The sequence below is a fragment of the Molossus molossus genome, unplaced genomic scaffold, assembly GCF_014108415.1.
Source record: "Molossus molossus isolate mMolMol1 unplaced genomic scaffold, mMolMol1.p scaffold_m16_p_1, whole genome shotgun sequence".
NCBI lineage: Eukaryota > Metazoa > Chordata > Mammalia > Chiroptera > Molossidae > Molossus > Molossus molossus.
In genome coordinates this window covers 3,574,814-3,594,989 of record NW_023425344.1, presented here as the reverse complement: position 1 = coordinate 3,594,989, position 20,176 = coordinate 3,574,814, and the positions used below count along the sequence as shown (strand labels likewise).

Sequence of the window (20,176 nt, the reverse complement as noted above, 5' to 3'; positions counted from 1 at the left end):
GCTGAGTCCCTGAGCTCTGAGGATGTGACTCCTCCTCTGCGGCCCTTCGCCTGGTCCACGCCGCCTCCCCCCAAGCGCTTAGGCTTCCCGCGTCCCCCTCTCCCTCCAGCTGTCCCCCTGCCGCCAGAGGGGGTCTCCGGATCCCGCCCGAGCCTTTTCCTCCCTGCGGCGTGCTCTCCCGGGCAGCACAGGGAGCCCTTCCCGCGCCTCCCGCGCTGCACCGCACCTCCTGCAGCGGCGCCGGCCTGCCAGCTCCAGAGGGCGGCGGGCACAGGGCGGGGCCTGCGAGCAGCCAGGCCTGGCACAGGCAGGCAGGCAGGCAGGCCAATGAATCGAAGCAAACGTCTTTCTGTTCTGTCAGTGTCAGTCGAGTGCTGTGACAGTGTTCTCCCAAAGTGCCCGGTAGGACCCCTGCTCGTCCCAGGTCCATACCCTGCTGCCGGGGCCCGCGGTCCCTCCCCTCCGTGAATGCACCCCTTTCTCCCTCCAGCTTTGAGCCCAGGCCTCCATGCTGGTCTCCCTGTCTCACTTCCACACGCAGTCTGTGTGCCAGTCCTCGCCACCCCCCTCAGCCATTTCAGATCCTCCCACCCTCCCGTCTCCATCGCTCCCTGCGGCCCCGTCCCTCCTGGACAGCTGCAGGGGCTTCCCTGGTCTTCCTCCCGCTTGCTGCCCCCGTTCAGCCTTCTCTCCACACAGCACGCAGATGACCGCACAGGTCTGACCGACTGCCCGTAGTCCTCCCAACAAGCCCGCAAGGTAGGTACTGCTGTGCCATGTGCAGGAGAGGGAACTGAGGCACATGAAGTTCCGAACTGTGTCCTGGTCGCTCCGCTGCAGACTGAGTGCCGCCCGCAGCGGGTGAGCCCTGTAGCCCCTGGCTCAGGACGCTTGCTCCCGTAGCCAGTGTCCATCGCCTTCTCAGACAAACTCAGACTCCCTGCCACGCACCCCGAGGCCTGTGCGTCCTGTGCCAGGTTACTGTGGCAGGTGGGGGTTTTGCTACTTACTGCGACTGGGGAGGATGTTGCTAGTTACTATGACTGGGACCTTTGCTAGTTTTTATGTCGGGTTGTTGCTAGTTACTGTGACTGGGGCACTTTGCTAATTGTGAATAGGGGTATTGCTGGTTACTTTGACGGGGGATCTTGTTAGTCACTGTGACTGGGGGGATGTTGCTAGTTACTATGATGGGTTGTTGCTAGTCAATATGACTAGAAAGGATGTTGCTAGTTACTGTATCTAGAGGGGCTTGGCTAGTTTTTATGAGTGAAGGGTGTTGGTAGTTACTATGATGAAGGGGGCTTGCTAATTATTATCAGTGGGGTGTGTTGCTAGTTACTGTGACTAGGAGGCTTGTTAGTTATGAGTGGGGGATGTTGCTAGTTACTATGACTGGTGGGGCTTTGCTAGTTATTGTGATTGGGGGGGTGTTGCTAGTTACCGTGACAGGGTTTTTCCTAATCACTTTGGGTTTCCAGTCACTTTGGGGTGGGGAAGCATTACTGGGTACTCTGGGGGAGGGTAGTGTCATTTCCTGTGACGGAGGGAGTGTGCCAGCGACTGGCTGGGGAAGGGTCACCACTTGCATTTGATGTCTTGGGGGCCGAGATACTGGCCGCCTGGTGTGTGGAGACAGCTCCGCACAAGAGCTTTCCCTGTGAAGCACCAGAGACTGATAGAGCCCCGGTTAGAAGCACAGCCCAAGGTCGCAGGTTAGCTCTGGCTGTGACCTTGGTTCCGCTTGCTTCTCAGCCTTCAGGTGAGGACGCCTCTCCTCAGAGAACTGCCTTCCCTGGGACTCCTCCTGTCTGAAGTGCCCCCCGGGCGTCACCGGTCAGTCTCCCACACTCCAGCAGTGTGCGGTTTTGTTGGTTGGTTTGTGGTCTCCCCTGTGGACGGGAGCCATGGGAGGTGTGGCACCTGTGGCGTCCCCGGGCCCAGCCCTGTGCCTGCCCTGGATCAGGGAGGAGAGGTTCTTTGCTCTCAGGCAGTGAAACCCTTCATGTTTTTAACTCCCCACAGGAAGACATCAGTGATTTGTGTGTAGTCATGTAGCCCTTTGGGAAAGTCTGGCTTTTGATCTGTCGAAACATGTTCCTTCCTCTTAGGTGTCTTCTGTCTATGAAGCGAGGTGCACAGGAGAGAGAAGCCCTGGAGCGGAACCGAGGGGCTCCCGCAGGAAGCTGTACCCCCGCACCAGCTCTGGCTCGGAGGACGCGGGCTCGGACGACCCCGGCGAGTGGGCCGGCCCCAGCGAAGAGGACCTCTTCTCTCGAACTCACCTCTAGCCCTGAGAGCAGCACACATTCTTGCTTAAAAACAAAATGTGATGGGAAATCGCCCTTTGTGAGGCCTTTAATCTAAAGCGACAACTTAGGTTCTTCTCAAATAACTGAGTCGGGTCAGTGATTACCTTTCTCTTCTTGCTTATTTTAGAGTTGAGGACAGCTGTCCTGTTGGAGATTTTTTTTCCAAGCTGTTAAATTCTTGGCTATTTGAAATAGACTAGATTGTGTTGTCAAATCAAGAATGGGCCTGCATGTGCTTGTCCCGGAAGTAGCCCTGCTCCTGCATCTCCCTGCGGGCACTCCCCTCGACTGCAGCCAGGTCACTGTCCCCTCCTTAGCCTCGCGGTGGCTGCCACTTTCGCTCTCTGGAGACTCGAGATCTGGACCGCGTAGGCTTTATTCTGAGGACTGGGATAGAGACACGCCCCCCGCAGTGGATCAGCGCCTCCTGAAGGCGAGAGGGAGGCGTGGGCGACGGCACAGCCTCCACTCAGTCAGATCTCACGTACGTCGGAGTAGCAGCCACAGGGCGTGCTTTAGAGACTTACAAGTACTGTTTTCTCTCTTAGGGTTTCCCCCAAAGGATCACGGAGGGTACTAGGGTCTGTGACCTTACTGCTAATTGCAGAAGCCAAGGATTTGGGTGTGGGAGTGTGTGAGGCGCAGCGGGGTGAGGCACCTGGCCTGTTCCTTGCTGTCACAGTAGTGACACCAGGTCACCTTCCAGGGTCTTCGTGCCAGTCTGACAATGTTCGGTGAGGGTCTTAGTTGCAAATTACGATTTTCTCAGAACTTACATTGAATCGAAACCCCTAGAACTCAAACTCGTAAACATTTGACATGCGGTAAAGGCTACCCCATCGCCTGAAGAAACCTTGGCGGCTGCAGCTGGCTGCTCTCGTGGCTGTGACTTTGTGTGGCGTAGCTCTCCTTCGTGTTTGAGAGAATGTCCTGGCACGTTCCGTGTGCGGCGGGTTGGGTCGGGCAGAGGACCGGTCTCCCCCATCCCTGGGTCATTGCCTCCTGGGCCTCCTTTCCCTCCTCCGAGGGACCCAGGCCCTAGCTCACGGGGACCTGTGCCACAGGCGGAAGTTAGGAGGAGCAATGTTTGCAAAACCTAAACATTTAAAATTGTTTTTCTTTTTTAACCAACTCATTATTTAAAGAAAAAACTAATGTGTGAAATCAGTTCAGCATGTCTGTAACATCAGGAACGGCAGGAAAGTCTAACGTAGACAAGACGGCTTCACCACTGATGTTGGCAGGGAGCTGAACTGGCTGAGAAATAGATGATTTGCTTTGAGTGTTTGGTTTTGTTGCCTTTTTCTTAGTTGATGACACAGAAAACTCCCCCTAAGGCTGTGGCGTCGTCCTCCCAGCACTGTGCGCTCAAAGAGACCCAAGGGCCGGGTCTGGTCTCAGCGCGGCGGGGTCTGTCCGATACAGCATGTCTTCTGACACTTTAAAGTGTGTGTGCGCGTGCGTGTGTGCGTGTGTGCGTGTGCGTGTATGCTAGCGCGTGCACGCAGGCGAGAACGGTTTTACGTTGCTGTTATTTATTTACAGATTTTATAAGGTTTTATGTATTTTTCTTTCTTCTGGAGCTTCCTAAAATTCATTAGCATCTGCACTGAAATATAATTTAACAGCAAAGGCAAAAAAGAATTGGATGTTGTAAATTCCTAAAATCACTACGATGACGATTGTCCTAGAAATCGTTGCTTATGTCGCAGAGACCAAATACATATATTTCAGATACCACCTTCAGCTCAGATGACTGTGGACAGCTGCTTCTGATCAGGAGCCAGCTCCAAGGGCAGAGGTGCGACTCCCTCTCCGCGCGGGAGAGGACCGCACGTCCGCGGGTGGGGTGGCCCACAGGTGGGCAAGGGGATAGCAGATTATGCATCGGTTTGTTTTCATGGCTAAGTGGCTGGAACCCAGAGGCTTTCGGCAACAGACTTGAGAGTGTGGTTTTAGTTCTGTGAATGGATGATCACGAAGACAAAGCATCTTTAAAAAGTTGGCAAAACGCTGAGACGCACTGTGGCATGAAGCGCGTTGCATTCTGTAGCACTGAGGTGTCCGTCTCCATTCCCGGCTGAGGTTTTTTTCTGTGGTTGTATTGTTCTGATTTCACATACACCAGAGTAACTGATTTTTGTTTTCTTGTGGAGTTAACACCAAAATAAAAAATTGAAAAAACAGTTGGTTTTCTTTATTTATTATAGTAAAGACCCCCCTTAATTATCCATATCCGTGGAAGAGAGAAAGTGCCCTGGTCACAGCATTCCAAGGGAAGGTCATCCCTTCCCACAGGCGGAGGCCTGCTTTGCTGGAGGAGAAAGTAGGTTGGGCCTGCTGAGAGGCCTCCCCTCCCCTCCCCCACCCTCCCCCAACCACCACCCCAGTCTGGCAGAGCACACAGGATTTTGTCCCTAGGAGGAAGACAAAGCGTAGTCTTTTTGTTCTGGAAAAAATATCTGTGTATACTATATTAACATGACAATGTTCATTGTAAAAAAGAAGCCAATGATTGTTTTTTTATTGATTTTAGAGAGAGAGAGAGGGAGGGGAAGAGAGAAACATCGATTTTTGTTGTTCCACTTACTTCTGCATTCAGTAGTTGATTCTTATATGTGCCCTGACCAGGGATTGAACCTGCAGCCTTGGTGTATGGGGACAGCACACCAAGTGAGCCACCTGGCCAGGGCCTGCACCAATGTGTTTTTATTTTTTCAATCCTCACTCGAGGATAAGTTTTCACTTATCTTCAGTTAGATTGTGAGGGAGGGAGGGAGAGGGAGAAACATCGACGTGAGAGACACACATTGACTACTTTCCTCCCACATGGCCGCAGCCAGGGCTGGGGACCAAGCCATAACCGAGGTACATGCCCTTGACCGGAATTGAACCCGCGACTCTGTGGGCCGGTGTTCTAACCGCTGAGCCCAACCTGCCAGGGCTGAACCAATGTATTTTTAGACATATAAAGGAAGACTCGTCTTTACGCCCATCATTCTGAGTGGTAGCCTCTGACATTGTGACGGCCGAATGCACGTGTGGAGGTACGTGCACAAGGGGAGATGCGCCCTGGAGGCTCTGCAGCTTCACAAGTAGGTCCGGGTCGTCTTCCCGGCCGCGTCCCAGACCTGGTGGCTCTGTAGCTGGGCTCCGCTGAGGCTCACGGGCTCGGCTCACAGGCTGGCCACGAGGGGCGTCGTCTCCTCGGCGTCCTGAGCGTCCTTTCCACGGCCGCCTTGCACAGAGCCGCTCCCGAGGGAGGTGCCAGCCTTCGCAGTGCCCGCTGCTCCGTGCCAGTGCCGCCAACGTGCTGCGGAGCTGGAGTCCGGTAGGACGCCCTTGCTCTCACCGTCCGCGAGCTGGTACTTTGCTTACTTGAGGCAAGTGCTTTTCCCCAGGTTCGCACGTGCCTTTCTGGGCACGGGAGAGGCGGGCCCTCGACAGCATTTAAATTGTGTTCTGTCCGTTTTTCACTTGTGGTTTCTGCCACGTGTAGGCATGTCTTCCGGTGCTGTTTCCATCTCTAAGAGGAAGGAAATAGTCTCCCATGTTTCTCTAGAACCCGTGTGCTTCATGCCGAGCTTGTCTTTGAAGCATGTGTACTGTCTACGGGAAGCGAGGCTGAAGGATTCAGCTCCATCCTCCCCAGCTCGCCGCCAGCCACCAGCACCCGTTTGTAAACCCTGCCCACCCTGCCGGGTGGCAGCTGCAGGGCTCGTGCAGTGCGAGCTCGGCCCGGCTCATGCTGGCCTTGGGACCGGAAGCGAGTTAGAGCAGGTCAAGGGCGAAACGCGGCGCCTCCTGCCTTCAGCCCTGTGTGTGAGCTGCTCACTGAGCCTCTGTGGGCACTGGTCCAGCATCTGGGTGCGACCGACGACATCCTCGGTATGACGCCGCCCTCCTAGAGGACCGCGGGGCATTGCTGCCACAGGGAGGCCCTGCACAGGGGCCACAGGTCTTCCGACAGGAGGTCCTTTCCTGTGGGCTTGCCTCCTCGCTGGCTGTGTGCCGGTGGCCCTGCGGACACGGGCTCCCCGAGGCGGGGCCCTTCGGTGCTGTCAGCACGATCACTGCACCCGGGCCTCACCTGCGAGAGCAGGGCGGCTGCCCATGCCAGCCATGCAGGACGGCTGCCCACGCCAGCCACGCAGGAACCGCACTCGGGCCGCTCTGGCCCCAGGGATTCTGATGTCACAGCGAAGTGCTCTTGACCAACCAAGGGCTGTCAAGGCCTCTCTCAAGATGAGACATCTCACCCTGGCCAGTTTGGCTCAGCAGTTAGAGCGTCGGCCTGCGGTCTAGAGAGACCCGGGTTCGGTTCCCGCTATGGGCACTTATTTTGGTTGCAGTTTGTCCCCGGCCCGTGGCAGCCACTCGATGTGTCCCTTTCATGTCAATGTTTCTCTCTCTCTCTCTCTCTCTCTCCCCCCCCCCCCACTCTGTCTGAACAAAATATCGAGAAATGTCCTCGGGTTAAAAAAAAAAAGATGAGGCATCTCAAGTGCTCAGGCCACCGTGGTTAGGGTCAGTGTTGCTGCCTCTGTCACTGCAGAAGCCGCCCGCAGGCTCTGGGCACGTGGGCACCGCAGCGGTGCTGGTGCCCGGAAGGCCCGGGTCTGCGCAGCAGTCCAGGAACGGAAAGGAGGGCCCAGCCCCGGCTGCTCTGGAAAGCAGCCAGGCAGACGGCATCACAGGCTGGCCTCTGTTGCGAGCACAGACCAGGAAATGCCACCAGCCTTGCGTCACTGGGGTGGGTCACTGGTCACACTAGCAGGGACCGTTGCCTCACTTGACCCAACCAGCAATGACTGGTAACGACAGCCGCACCTAACATTGGGACAGTGTCAGCGGTGTCTGTGCCAGTAGTCGTCCCAGCCGACACGGCTCCGCTGCCCTGCATCATGCCATGTTTACAGCCTCTGAGGCAGGTGCAGGTACCCACTTCACAGATGGGACAGCTGAGGCACCGTGAGACGTTAGGCACGTGCTAGTCTCCCACCTAGTGACTGGGGCAGCCAGGATCTGAACTGGGCACCAGAACTATCGAGCCCAGTGGACACTCCCAAGCCTCGATCTTGCCCAAGTCCCACTCACCTGAAAAGTGTGTAGGGCTGTTGGGCACTGCTGCAAAGGTGGTTCCTAGTCATCGTGAGCCGTGTGTGGTAAGCGTGTCATTTACAGGAGTCCAGGCTGAGTCAGGATGCCTGGGTACAGATCTGGCCCTGCCACCCTCGCCCTGTGCTCCTAGGCCAGGCCCTTCGCCCCAGGCCTGGTACCCTTGGGCATAAACGGGATCCCAGCAGGACCTCGCCCAGGGTTGGCTGTACCTGCAGACATGAGTGTGCGAGCCCAGGAGATGTCCTGTCCTCCCTGGGGTTCCTGGACGGAGAGAGCACAGCGGAAGCGTAGAGGAGAAGTTGCCACACCCAGTGCAGTAACTCGAGAAAATCACATCTGCAGGCTTCCCCTCACTTCCTCCTTCCCCTCCCCTCCCCGTGGTACAAAGGCCCTTGTCTGGGGTTAGGTCCTGCAGGGGCCTACGCCTCTGGGTGCTGCCCACGGTCACGTGGCCCTCGTGGCTGGCTCAGTCCGACCCTCTCCCTAAAGTGAGTGCACACTGTCCCTCCTGGTGCTGGCCAGGCCCGAGGGCAGAGGCCAGGGACAGCAGCAGGACCCTGTGTGCCCATCAGAGCCAAGCCCTGTGGCATGAGGTCCCTGGCCCTGCAGTGAGGGGCAGGCTGGAGCCTGGCCACCTGTGTCTTCCCTGGGGGTGGGCAAGGGGCCTGCTGCAGCTCAGACGCTGGGCTTGCCACTTAAGGTCACAGTCCAGGGCATCATCTGGGGACCCCGGGGCTGGGGAAGCCCGTTTAGGGGTGTGGAAGGCCCCACCCTCTGTCCTGCCACCCCGACAGGCCCTGGCTTCCCTGAGCCCCAGCCTACAGTCCGATGGGGACGATGCTCCCCATGCCCCCGCCAGATGGAGGGGCTACACTGAATGCCAGCCCTCCAAGCCCAGCATGCGTGCTGGAAGCTAGGGGGCAGGGCTGCCCAGAGCTCGGCATTCCTCCAGCCTCTTGCCCACGGGGCAATGCCTCCCGCACCAGCTGTCACCTGACTTGGGCACTTGCTCCCTGGCTGAAACGGGCACCCCCCTGCTCACTCTCAGGGCTAGGCAGGCCGCCGAGTGATAGGCAGTTAAGCTTCCCCTCCTGACCCGATGAGGACAAGCTCTCAAGTGCACCTTGCCCTCCCCTCCCTGCCACGCCCCTGCCCGTCCTCACCCATCCCCACATCCCGGGGCAGGTGGAGAAGGCTGGCTGGGCCCTGGGTCCGGCCCCCACACCAGGCGCTCTTGCTCCGACCCAGCTGCCGTGGCCAGGGCATATCTGCACGTGCCCGCCGCCGCGGGTCCTTCCCGAGCACGGGGGTGTCCACTGCAGAGGCTCACTCTCTGGGAAGGTGCCAGGGGGCTGGCGCAGGGTCGCCCACCCACAGTGACTGCACGCCTGCTGTTGGCAAGTCACTCCCAAGGCCGGGGTGGCCGCCACTCCACTGTGCCTTCCCCTCCACCTTCCGACTTTGCACAGAGGAACCGGCGCCGCCCGCTGAGCTGTGAGCCCAGGTGCCCCTAGGGCTCAGGGTCCTGCCTGGGGCTGCAGGCGGGAGCCCAGCCCCCCCCCCCCCCCAGCTGAAGCAGAGCCGCCTGGAAAGGAGCCACGAACCCCAGGCTCACGGGGCCTCTAGCAACCTTCCGGCTTGACTCGGTTCCTCTTCTCCAGCACAGGCCTGGGCACCAGCTGTGTGCTCAGGACACAGTTCCTGCCGGGTCCAGTGTCAGGCACGACCACGCGTCCCCAGAGCCTGCAAGCTGCAAGCCCGCGATAACAGCTGCCCCTGGACTCAGTGGTCTCAGGCCCTGGCCACCGGACGTGGGGTGTTGGGGGAACCTGTGCACAGACCTGGGAACTGCTTACAGAGGTCAGGGACCCCATGTAGTGGCAGACCCTGGCTCTTAGGTACAGCTCTGCCCTGTGCTGCTCTTGGCCCCCAAAAAACTGCTCTGGTCACCCCCACACACACAGTAACCCGCACCTGTCTCGATGCCCCACCCTTGGGAGTCTGTATTTGCCTGCAGTTGGTCTTGCCGGCGGCATCTACCTGCCCCCCTAAAGCCCCACCAGGTTCTAGGGGAGCCTTCTCTCTCCTGCATGATTAGGGGCTCCTGGGGTCCTCACCTCCTGCTTCCTACTTTCCCAGACCAACCTCCACCTGGGCCTCCCCTTCCCAAGCTGGGGAGGAAGTGGAGAGACCTGGGCCTCCGGGGGACTTTCTCACCCTGCACTGCCCCCCCCCCCCCCTACACACACACACACATGCTTCTCCCAGACTTGGCATTGCACCTGGGAGAGCATTTTGTTACCTGGACCAGGCAGGTGAGCAGAGCCTCTTGCTGCCTACTGATGCTGAATCCTCACGGTGGGAATAGGGACGGCAGCTTGGGGACTTCTGAGGGGCGGGGATGTTCATGGCGTTAAACTGCTAATCGGGAGGAAAAGGGGGCCTTGGTTGCAAATAGGCTTTGTAAACATTCATGCGTGCATGCGTGCATGCATTCATTCATTCAGAAACCACATATCAGGAGCCTACTATGTGCTGAGTCCTAAACCTGATAATGGTATAAGCGCTGTTTTTCTAAATCAGTAACCCTCCTCCGGCCCTCATGTTCTGGTGAGAAAGGTCACAGTTCCCTCTTAGGTAAATGTGGGGGTGCTCTCCAGCCTGTGGGGGCTACAGCCAAGCTACTTGCTCCGGACTTGGAAAGAAAGGGGTGTCGCCCTTGCAAGCCAGGCTGCCCTCTTAGAAGGCTCTTCCTTCTCTTGCCCCCAAATATTCCTTCCCCCTCCCCACTCTGGGGCCCTGGGGAGCCAGCAGGCTCCTGGTGCCGGGTGCAGCCTGCAGGTGCAGCTCTGCCCTGACCTGGCCACGTGGCGTTTCTGGGCTGGGCGCAGAGGGGGCAGTGATCGATTTTACACCCGGGGGTGGGGTGGGGTGGGAGGGCTGCAGCCCTCCTGCAGAACGAGTTACACGCTTCCTCAGGAAGAAACATGAGGGTCCCTGGGCAGCCCTTGGGTCCGCAGACTGGCCTTGGCAGGGTGCCTTCCTCCCGGCCGTGGGCTGCCCTTCACGGGCAGGTCGAGAAAGCAGCGGGAGTGGACGCCCGGCACAGCCTCGGGATGGGGAGACCACCACGGAAATGGGGCCAACACCCCAGCCCTAGGAGGAGGCTGCGGGGAACAGCGGGAGGGGCCTGGAGGCGGGACCCGGAGCCCAAGCAGCCGTCCTCAGACTGTCCTGAGCACCTCCTGCGTGCCGTTGTGAAGCTCACGGTCTACTGGGCAGACAAGGGCAATTTTAGAGGCCACTGACCGGGACCCTAGGAAGCTATGTCAGGGGGGCCTGGAGAGGGGTGGGACACTCTGGGAGGACACCAGGCTGGGGTCTCGGCCCAGGCCTCCCCTGCAGCTCCAGACAGCACCCTTCACCATGTGGTTCTTGGCCTATTTTTGGAGTTTGGAGCCGGTCCTTCCCTCCCCCACGAGGGAGGAGGAAGGAGTCATGGTCATCCAGCAGGTACACCGAGCTGCCCCCAGGCCAGGCTGCCTGGAGTTGGCAGATCTGGTCCCCTTGCTTCACAGCTACAGGGGAGGCACAAAGGGCTGGAGCCCCCTCAGGAGGGAGTGGTCAGCGCTACCGGGCATGGGCACTGGGGAGGGCAGCATGTGGCAGAGGGGACCCGGTTGGGATGGTGGAGAAAAGCAGGAAGGAGGTCTGGGCAGAGCACACAGGGTAAGCAGAGCCTGGGCAATTCATCCGGGATCAGTGTGTCTAGAAAGACCAGTGTGTGGAGGGCAGCTGCGAAGCTAGGCTGAGCAGGGTCTGGCAGGGAACGGGTAGCCCCTTGAGACATCCTGGTGCAGTCTGTGGGTGAAAGGAGGAAGCAGCATTTGGGAGGTGGATCTCTCCCTTCTGTCTGCTGAGTCACCTCCTGGGGTCCTTCGGAAGCCTCGCCCAAGCCCGCTTAAAACAAGAACAAGGGCCTGCCTACTCACCAACTGTCCCCCAAGCACCAGCTCACCCTCCACAGAACGGGGTGGGGGCAAGTGCTGGGCAGGATCCGCATGATGAGCAGAATCTCGAGGCTTTTCCTGGAGTGTTTTGAGACTTCTAGGAGCAGAGCCCACTTGGGTATCACCTGGGTATGGGTGCCAGCACAATGCCTGGTTCATGGAGGCCAATAAAATGCCTGGGGGGTGGGGATGGGCAGAGGGAGGACAGGTCTTCTGCTGGGTGGGGATGATGGTGGGGGGGTCATCAGGCCTAGGGCTCTGGTGAGACCCCTCAGGGCAGAGACCCAGGGATGGGGAGGCTGAGACCTGTTCCCTCTCTAAAGAGGAGGGAAGCGGCTCGGGAGTGAGAAAGGCAAGAAGGAGCCCCCGGGGGTGTTTTCATGGGAGCTGGTGTGGGCGGGAGGAAGGTGGCGGCTGGACCGAGAGTTGGGATATGTAGGGTGCCAGTTTCCACAGACGGGAGAGGGCTGGGGCCAGAGTGCGTAGCTGTTAGAGGGCCTGGGTTTGAATGCTGCCTGTGCACTTGGCAGCTGTGGGGCCTTGGGCAGGAAGGTTCCCCTATCAGAGCCTCAGTTTCCTCTCTGCCACAGGGCAAGGATGTAGGGAGCAGACACATGCAGGGGTCAGTAAGAGCTCAGTTATTCCCTCCTCTGTGTGGGCCTGGGCCACCTGCTAGGGACCTGGGGACTGCACCGAGACCCTGCAAGGCAGTAGGTAGCTGGGAGGTGGCCCAGAGGCTGCTGGAGCCCAGTGGCAGCCTGGGGGTTGTGGAAGTGGGGTAAGAACAGGGATGCTGTTCTGAGGGCCAGAGCACTTGGAATAATGTTTTGAGCCACCACTGGAAGGAACTAGAAACTAGAGGAGGAAGGGAGTCCTGGCGATCCAAATAAAGTGCAGAACGAAGGAGGGATGTGAGTTCGGGGTGCTCGGAGAGCAGTAAATAGTTCTGTGAGCTGGAGAGACCTCAGGCCCAGTGATAACCTCACACATTGAGGAGGTCATCCCCGCAGTAGGTCACCCAGTGTAGGACGCGATGCATGCCCCTGCTCACCTCTGCCCTCTGCCCCCACCTCCCACAGCTCCCACGTGAGCGCCGATTCCTGCAGCCTCTAAATGGGGCTTTGCTTTCTGATGGTAGCAGCAGCAGGCAACTGGGTGATGCCTTTAAAGAAAATAAGGCTATTTGGAAAACCCCACTGTGGTGTACTGTTAACAGGGAGCCCCACCCCAAGTGCTTTCTGTTTCCTTTATACCTAGAGCCTTAGGCCTCCTGCACTGGATACCTCTTAACAATCAGTGAGCCATAGGCCACAGGCGTCCCCTGCCCCCAACAGCCATGGGTTGGAATCTGTTGGTTTCATTGTAACTTATTTCTTCCTGTCAATTACTTGGGATGCTCTGGGAATGAGTGACCCTTGATTTTGGGCCGGACCCACCTGGATTCAAGTGTTCCCAGTAAACGGGGCAACGATACAGCATCATGGGGGCCCTGGGGCAGGCAGAGATGCTGTTTCAGAGGTGGGCCACATGCACACAGGCCCGGGCTCTGTAGCCAGCACTCCCATAACAGCAAGTGTTTGGCCCTGCATTGATTACCTAGCCTCTTGGAGCTTGAGATTTCCCGTTCACAAAAGCCTTATCTCAGGGCTTTGAGAAGGGCTAGGGGCTCAGAACCCTCATCCGAGGACCCCAAGTTACTGTCCTTTTTTTTTTTTCCTCAACCGAGGACATTTTTCCATTTTTTGTTCAGATAGAGTGGGAGGGAGAGAGAGGAAGAGAGAGAGAGAGAAACATCGACGTGAAAGGGACACATCGAGTGGCTGCCACCCGCACGACCAACCAGGGCCGGGGACAAACTGCAACCGTTACTGTCCTTTTTGAAGTCTGTGACTTACACATCAGCGAGCATCATAGCACATCTTCATTGTAAATAAAGTGTACATTCGTTCTGGGGAAATAAGTCTTAAAATACATAGTGGCAGAAGATAACTGTGTTCTGATACTCGCTTCGGTGTTTTCTTCCTGTCTTTATGGCTGTGGACGATGTGGATTCCATATTCTCTTCTTTTTGGCGTAGGCAGTAAGTTTATTATTAGTCTTTATCTGAAAAAATCTTCATAGAAAATCGTGGTGTGGTTTATTAGCTCTCAGCAGCCCATTCCTGAGATCTGGGGAGGCCTGCCTTCTTCCGAGCTACCCGGTCTTTCTTCTGGCCCAGAGGTATTTAGGGAACGGCTCCACTTTTTACCTTCTTTCTTAGGCTTGTCCCGTGGATTGGATGCTCCCCGAGAGCTTTCTCACACAGCCCCTTCGCCGTGCTTGGTTTCGCTGTTCTTGGCGTACTGAGAGACTGCTTCTTGTAAGCACCCCCTCTTCTTCCATTACATAGCACATAATCTGCGTTGTTCTGACCGTGATGTGCTTCCGACAACTTTCGCATTGAATTCCTTGCCTTCTGAATCATAACCAGGGAATTGCTCGGCACGGTGAGGGACAGACAAGCCTCTGTCCACTACTCCCTTCAGGGCCCATCAGTGCTTTTCACGTTCACCTCCAGCCACCTCACTTGGCCTTCATAGATCTCGTCCTTGCCAAACCTCTCGAGCAGCCTGTGGGCCCACTGCAGGCCTGTCCAGGGTGCTGCAGCCTCACCTGCCGGGCGACCTGCACACCATACTTTGGGAGTTCATGAGCATAAGCTGCACGAACTACCCTATCTCCTTCTGTACGGGCATAAGCCAAGGGACAAATGATGTCTCCGTTGCTTATGAGAACTATCATCCTGCATTTGGCTGTGCTGTACTTATGCTTAGCCTGGATTACCAAGCGTTTCCAGGCACAGTAATCAGTTCTACGCTATCGTCTTCTAAATTTCACTCGGTATCTCTTGACGTAGGCCTTGTTCTTGACAAGTCTAACCACCCCCACCTGCAGAGGAGACCCTTGTCAGCAGCTCCCCACAGACCTGCTGGCCCAGCACAGCCAGGGGAGGTGGGATTCCATGTTCTCTGACTTTCTACTTTACTTAAAATTCAGTATCACTCTTATAACTTAAGCATCTCCTCTGTTCTATATAATAAATCCTTTAAAGGTTTTGTAAATGGCTCCATTCAGCTCACCTTCTCTCATGGTTGGACTTCCACATTATGTCATTTCACTGTTGTGAAGAACTCTGTGGGGACATCAGTCCGCCGGGATTTGGGGTGATTTTGTGAGTGTTTGGATTACAGGAATTCTAAGTGCTGTCGTTCTTTCTTCTGCTCCCTCCTTTGCTGGGGCCATGCCTCCTCCCTGTCGTGAATGTGCTACTGCTATGAGTTCTGCCTCCCCAAGTGACCGATTTTAACCTAGAGCAGTCAGGGGACAGGTAACTACTTGCTGACTGGGCGGAGTACAAGTTGGTGGCTCCGGTGCAAGGGTCTGAGTGCTGCTGCTTGCAACCAAGTGCAGAGGCTCCTTCAGGATGGCTGCTTTGGTTGTTGGGAAGCTTTTCTGTCGGGGTCTCTGACTTTCTTCCATGCTGACCACCCTGATAGTTGTCTCCATATAAGAGAGGGCAGGACAGAACTGAGGTTCTGAGCAATGAGTGTGAGTGTGCACAGCCACACAGCTGATCTCATTCCTGTGTTTTAAATTTTGTTAGACTTGCCCTGGCTGGTTTTGCTCAGTGGTTAGAGCGTTGGTCCACGGACCAAAGGGTCTTGGGTTTGATTTCCGGTCCAGGGCATGTACCTGGGTTGCAGTTTTGATCCCTGGACCCAGTCAGGGTTATGTGGGAGGCAATCAATCGATACGTCTCTCTCACATCGATGTTTCTCTCTCCCTCTCCCTTCCACTCTATCTAAAAAAATCAGTGGACAAATATCCTCAGGTGAGGATTAACAACAACAGAAAATTTGTTACACTCAAGTTGTGATGAGGACTTATCTAGAACACTTCTGAGTGCTGATAACAAATGGGAATACGTGGGTCAAACCACATTGAGGTTGTAAGTGACTGGTGGGCTCCAGGAGGGACTCTGGGCCCAGGGAAGGGTGTGTGGGAGAGGTGGAGGGGGGCAGCAAGACAGGAAGAGGGTGAGGGAAAGGCAGACAGAAGGCACCAAGTCTGTGGACCACAAAGTCTTTTGGTTCTGGATTCAGGACAATGGTCCCTTGTCACTGTGGGGTTTTAAAACCCTAAGACCCAGAATGAGGGCTGGAAGGGATTTGTGGAGTCACAAGGAACACTGTAAAAGCAGATTTATTAATCTGATGTATTGCATTGCTAATGAACTCAGGCCCAAAGCAAGCTGTACTTTCCTCTTCTGTTTTCTTAAAATAAGCTGGAGAGCTCATGCTGGAGTTTGAAGACCTGGTATTATTTTCCCTTAAAACCACTTAGAAATGTAAGCATTTATATAAAGCTTCTATTATATACCAAGCCCCGTGAGGGTGTTAATGTATTCTATGAAGAGCTTGCCTTTTTAAAGTTCTCATCTTCTCCTGCCATCATAACTAATAGGTGCTAAGCGTTTGTAGAGCCGAGACAGGAAAAACAAGTCAGGGGCTCTTTGGCTCGACCCGCATGACCATGGTCTGGACAGAGTAATCTTCCACTGCAGGCTTCCAGATGCTCTCTGTGATGGGGAGATTCCTCTTCCTGTCCCTGACCGCTCTGCTCCGGGGTCCTCCCTTCCACTCAGCGGAAGCGCTGGCCACTGAGCGCTGGTCCATCTCTGAGGTTTCCTCTGTGGTAATTCTGCCTGCGACAGCGCTCAGGGCTCCTGGCTGGTGGGTTCAAAGCCCGGTGTAGAACCCAGGCTTTCCGGCTCCCAGCCACTGGGGTCTTTCCTCTAGCCTTGATGTCCCCAGAATATAGTAATTTAACAAATATTTGAGTGCCTACTATCTGCCAGGCGCAGGGAACGTAACAGTAAAGAAGACAGACAGGTCTGCCTCTGGAAGCCCACAGTCTAGGTCCTCCTGGGGTCCAACGAGAGCGTTCTCATTCGGAGCCCTGCATGGTTTTGGAAGGTGGTCTGGGCGGGGCATCCGGCTTCTGACCCCGCCAGCTGCTGCCCGGTCCTGGGCCCTGGGCCAAGCGCTTCTGTCCCACTCTGCGCAGGGCTCTGAGCACAGGCCCTGTCCGTGCGTTTGGACGCGAAATGATGCGCGCGGACTCCAGGTCAGCGGTTCCCAAACTTGTCCGCACATGACACAACTTCCAAAACGATCTCACTTCCAGATGAACTGGCCTGGGATGTGGCACTTTCAAAGGTTCCCAGCTAAGCACTGGGCAAGAGCGCAATAAAGGACAATGGCCAGAAAAGCCCGTTTTACAGACTGAGACCGAAGCCAGGCAGGGAGGACCCCAAAGCGACGTTCCTGAGGCCGTCCGTCCAGGGCCCACGGTCGCGGCTCGCCCACGTCGGTTTCCAGCCTCCGGCCAGGTGGGGGCCGGGCCCCCCTCCCAGGCGCACCTGCCCTGAGGCTGGGGCGCCCATCGATGCGCTCCGACGCTCGGCTCCCCACGCCTGGCCCCTGCCCGCTCGAGCCCCTTCCCCCTCCCGGCCGCTTCCCACTTCCAAGATGGCCGCGGGTGGAGCCGACCAGGTAAGGAGGCCCCAGGCGGGTGTCCACGGGGGCTCCGCGGACACGAAGATCCCCTCAGGCACCCTTCGCGGCTCCACCTGTCCTTCGGGAGAGAAAAGGGCCGGCGACGCCGCTCCGGGGCCCACGGGGGACGGACGAGAGGGCCCGAGGAAGGGCTGCGGGGCGAGCGTCGTGCTCTGGGAGCTGCAGCGGCGACGACGCGGCGGGAGGCGGCAGCTCCAGCGGAAGAGCGGCCGCGGTCGGCCTGGGGCGGGGCGGGGCGCGGGCGCGCGGGGCGGGGCGAGGGCGCGCGGGGCGGGGCGAGGGCGCGCGGGGCGGGGCGAGGCGCGCGGGGCGGGGCGAGGGCGCGCGGGGCGGGGCGAGGGCGCGCGGGGCGGGGCGAGGGCGCGCGGGGCGGGGCGAGGGCGCGCGGGGCGGGGCGAGGGCGCGCTCCGCTGTTGGCCGCGGGCGGTTCGCGCGCACCTGCTCGCGGGATCTGGGGCTCCCGCACTGCCAGCGTTCTTGCCGCGCCAGTTCGGGTTCTGCGGGACCGGGGGTGCCGGCTTGCGGGCCCCGGGATGGCGTCGGAGCCGAGCTAACTCGGGTACTGAGAGCCTGCGGCGGGGGCGGGGGCGGGGCCGGGAGGGAGGGAGGGGACGCGGCGCGCGTGGCCGCTGCCACCTGCTGCAGCGCCGACCGCGGGGAGGGCGTCGCGGGTCCGGGTCCTGCCCGGGCGCCCCTCGCTGCGCGGCCGCCCGTTCCTCCTGCGCAGGCGAGCGCGTGGGGCCCGGGACATTGCGGGGCCCCGGCGGCACTCGGCGCTCGGCCGCCCGCGCCGAGCCGCGCTCCCTGACGTGCTTCTTTCCGGAACTTGACGGAAAGTTTTCTCCGCAGATGCGCGGGGCGCCGGGGCCCGGGCTGCAGCCGGCTCGGCGCGCGGACCGCCCCTCCCGGCCGCCGGGACCCTTCCTCCTCGGGGGCCCCGGCTCCCGGGACCCCCACTCCCCACCACGGAGTCCGTGATCTCTTTATTCTTGGAACCCCGTCCTTAGGCCCCGACCCCTCCTCCTGGACCCCTGTCCCTCGGCCAGGGGCTCCCTGCGCCTCGGGGAACCGGGCCGAGAGGCCCCCGTGGGCAGGGAGCTGCCTGGAGGAAGGAGGCGGCCGCGGGGGCCGTGCGGGCGGGGAAGGCCCGCAGGAAGGGGCGCTGGTCCCGCACACTCCAGCCCCGAGGCCCCGCACTGGGCATCTTAGTGACAGGACCCTTGCCTGGCCACTGAAGCCACTTCTGCCTTAAAACTGCCCCGTTTTCTCCAACGCGGACGGGCGGCCTTGCTTCGGAAGTTTCCCCGCGCGGGGGGCTGGGGGCCAGCGCCCGCGGCCCGGCAGCACCCAGCCCTCGTGGGCTGCGCGGTCGGGGGGCTGCTTCCCGTGCCCGGGGCCCTCCTTGGAACGCTTCCTCTTGCCCTGCCCCTCGGCCCAGCACCCACCCAGGTCTCAAGTTTGGGCGTGACTTGGAGCCCCCTCTGACCCCTGCCCCGCACCCGCTCCCCGGGCTGTCCCCGGTGTCCTGTGTGTTTGACCCCGCGAGTCTGTGGGCCCCACCTGATCCCCAGCCCTGACAGAACCTGGCATGTACTCGGGCTCGGGGTCATTGCGTGCGTGCACCCTTTGGGGAACCCCGGGTAAAGTGACCAACTCGGTCGGAGTCGCCCAGCTGGAGAGAGGCGGAGGTGGGATTCAAACTGCTGACCTCCGTGTCCTCCTTGGTCCCAGCAGGTCGTGGCAGGGCCCTGCCCAGCACTTCGCTGTGCACTGAGCCGGGCTGGCCTCAGGTTTGTGAAAGTTTTCCGTGTGCCCGGCCTCACCTGGCTTTGCTGACTGCTTGCGGTTCTCTGCATTAGGCACCCTCCCTCCGCCTCTCCACCACCCCTTCTCCATCCCCCCATCCCGCTGCCCACTCCCCTCTGTCCAGAGGGTGAACATCTGCCCTTCATGCCCCCACTTCTCCCTGCCTGCGCTGTGCCGAAGGCCCCTCTAGCCCGGAGGACCCGGCTTATCTCCCGCTTCGTCAGGGCCTCCGACCACTTCCCAGACCACTTCCCAGCCTCGCGCAGGGGGTGCCTGCACAGCATGTTGTGCTCTGGCCCGCCTCTAAGACCTTGGAGATTTGTCTTCAAAGTACACCTTTATACACACGTAAGAGGATTTTAGGGGAATGGTTATGTTGTTACTGTTTATTTCAGGGTGGACATACACTGTCTGGGGCCTGGGTTGTTCAGAACCCTAGATTGTCAGGCTGCAAGGACCTCAGGTAGATCAACTGGGCTAGTCATTCTAATTCTACAGATGGGGAATTTGGGACCCAGAGCTGTCAGTGCCACAGAGCCAGTGTGAGGGAGATGTCTGTGACAGGAAGAAGCTGTGCAGACAGACTGGCTGTGTGTGAGCTTGCTTATGCAAATAAGTTGCTAAAATAGTGGGCCTGAGCTGGCCGGCCCTATCTGGTACCCAGGAAAGAATAACATAAGCCAGCTCTTCCAAGGCTTAACTCTTGCCTGGCACGGTTCTAAAGGCTTTATGTGGATTTCTTCCCCTAATCTTGTCAGCTGCCTAAGGAGATAGGGTCTCTTACTGGCCACATTTTACTACATAGAAATTGAGGCACAGGAAAATTAAGAAACTAATTTAAGGTCATTCAAAATGGAGGAGCTGGGATTTCAACCCAGACCATCTATCTTCAGACCCTGCATTTTTCCTCCTGCTTATTTTATTTTTGAAATTTTCTGTTGAAGCTAACATACACACAGAAAAAATGAACTGTTTAGCTTCTCAGTTATCACCAAATTTAGGGCCTGTGTTCCTAAACACACCAGCAAGCCATATATGAGGACTTTGATATCAGACCTGGTTTGAATCCAGTTTCTGTTTTGTATGCACTTCGGTGAGTTCCTCAGCCTCTCTTAATCTCAGTTTGTTCAGTGTAGTTGTCAGGCGTGTGATGCTTAGAGCATGGGATAGCACCTAGCATGTATGGCCATGACAAATGTTTGATAAATGATTCCTCTTATTAATAATTAAGATTATAAATTATGTTGACTTCGTTAAGTGGTCTGAATATCTTCCTAACCTGTCAGTTGCCTCTCGATCACATATGCTG

The 20,176-nt window shown here is 57.9% G+C and overlaps 2 protein-coding genes and 1 pseudogene across 2 annotated transcripts in view; 2 read left to right on the top strand and 1 right to left on the bottom strand.

The window, feature by feature from the left end:
- The window catches only part of KIAA0232 (KIAA0232 ortholog), a 59,631-nt gene extending 55,161 nt beyond the window's left edge, over positions 1 to 4,470 (top strand). The window contains 1 exon segment of the mRNA XM_036255024.1: positions 2,112 to 4,470. Within this exon segment, the coding sequence (XP_036110917.1) occupies positions 2,112 to 2,291 (180 nt within the window). The 3' untranslated portion in view covers positions 2,292 to 4,470.
- Positions 4,471 to 10,657: 6,187 nt separating this feature from the next.
- On the bottom strand, positions 10,658 to 18,957 carry LOC118643051 (annotated as a pseudogene).
- TBC1D14 (TBC1 domain family member 14) overlaps positions 17,007 to 20,176 on the top strand; it is a 91,846-nt gene continuing 88,676 nt past the window's right edge. Inside the window, exon 1 of the mRNA XM_036255036.1 lies at positions 17,007 to 17,037. The gene's annotated coding sequence lies outside the window, so the exon portion shown is untranslated. The remainder of the gene's footprint in view (positions 17,038 to 20,176) is intronic.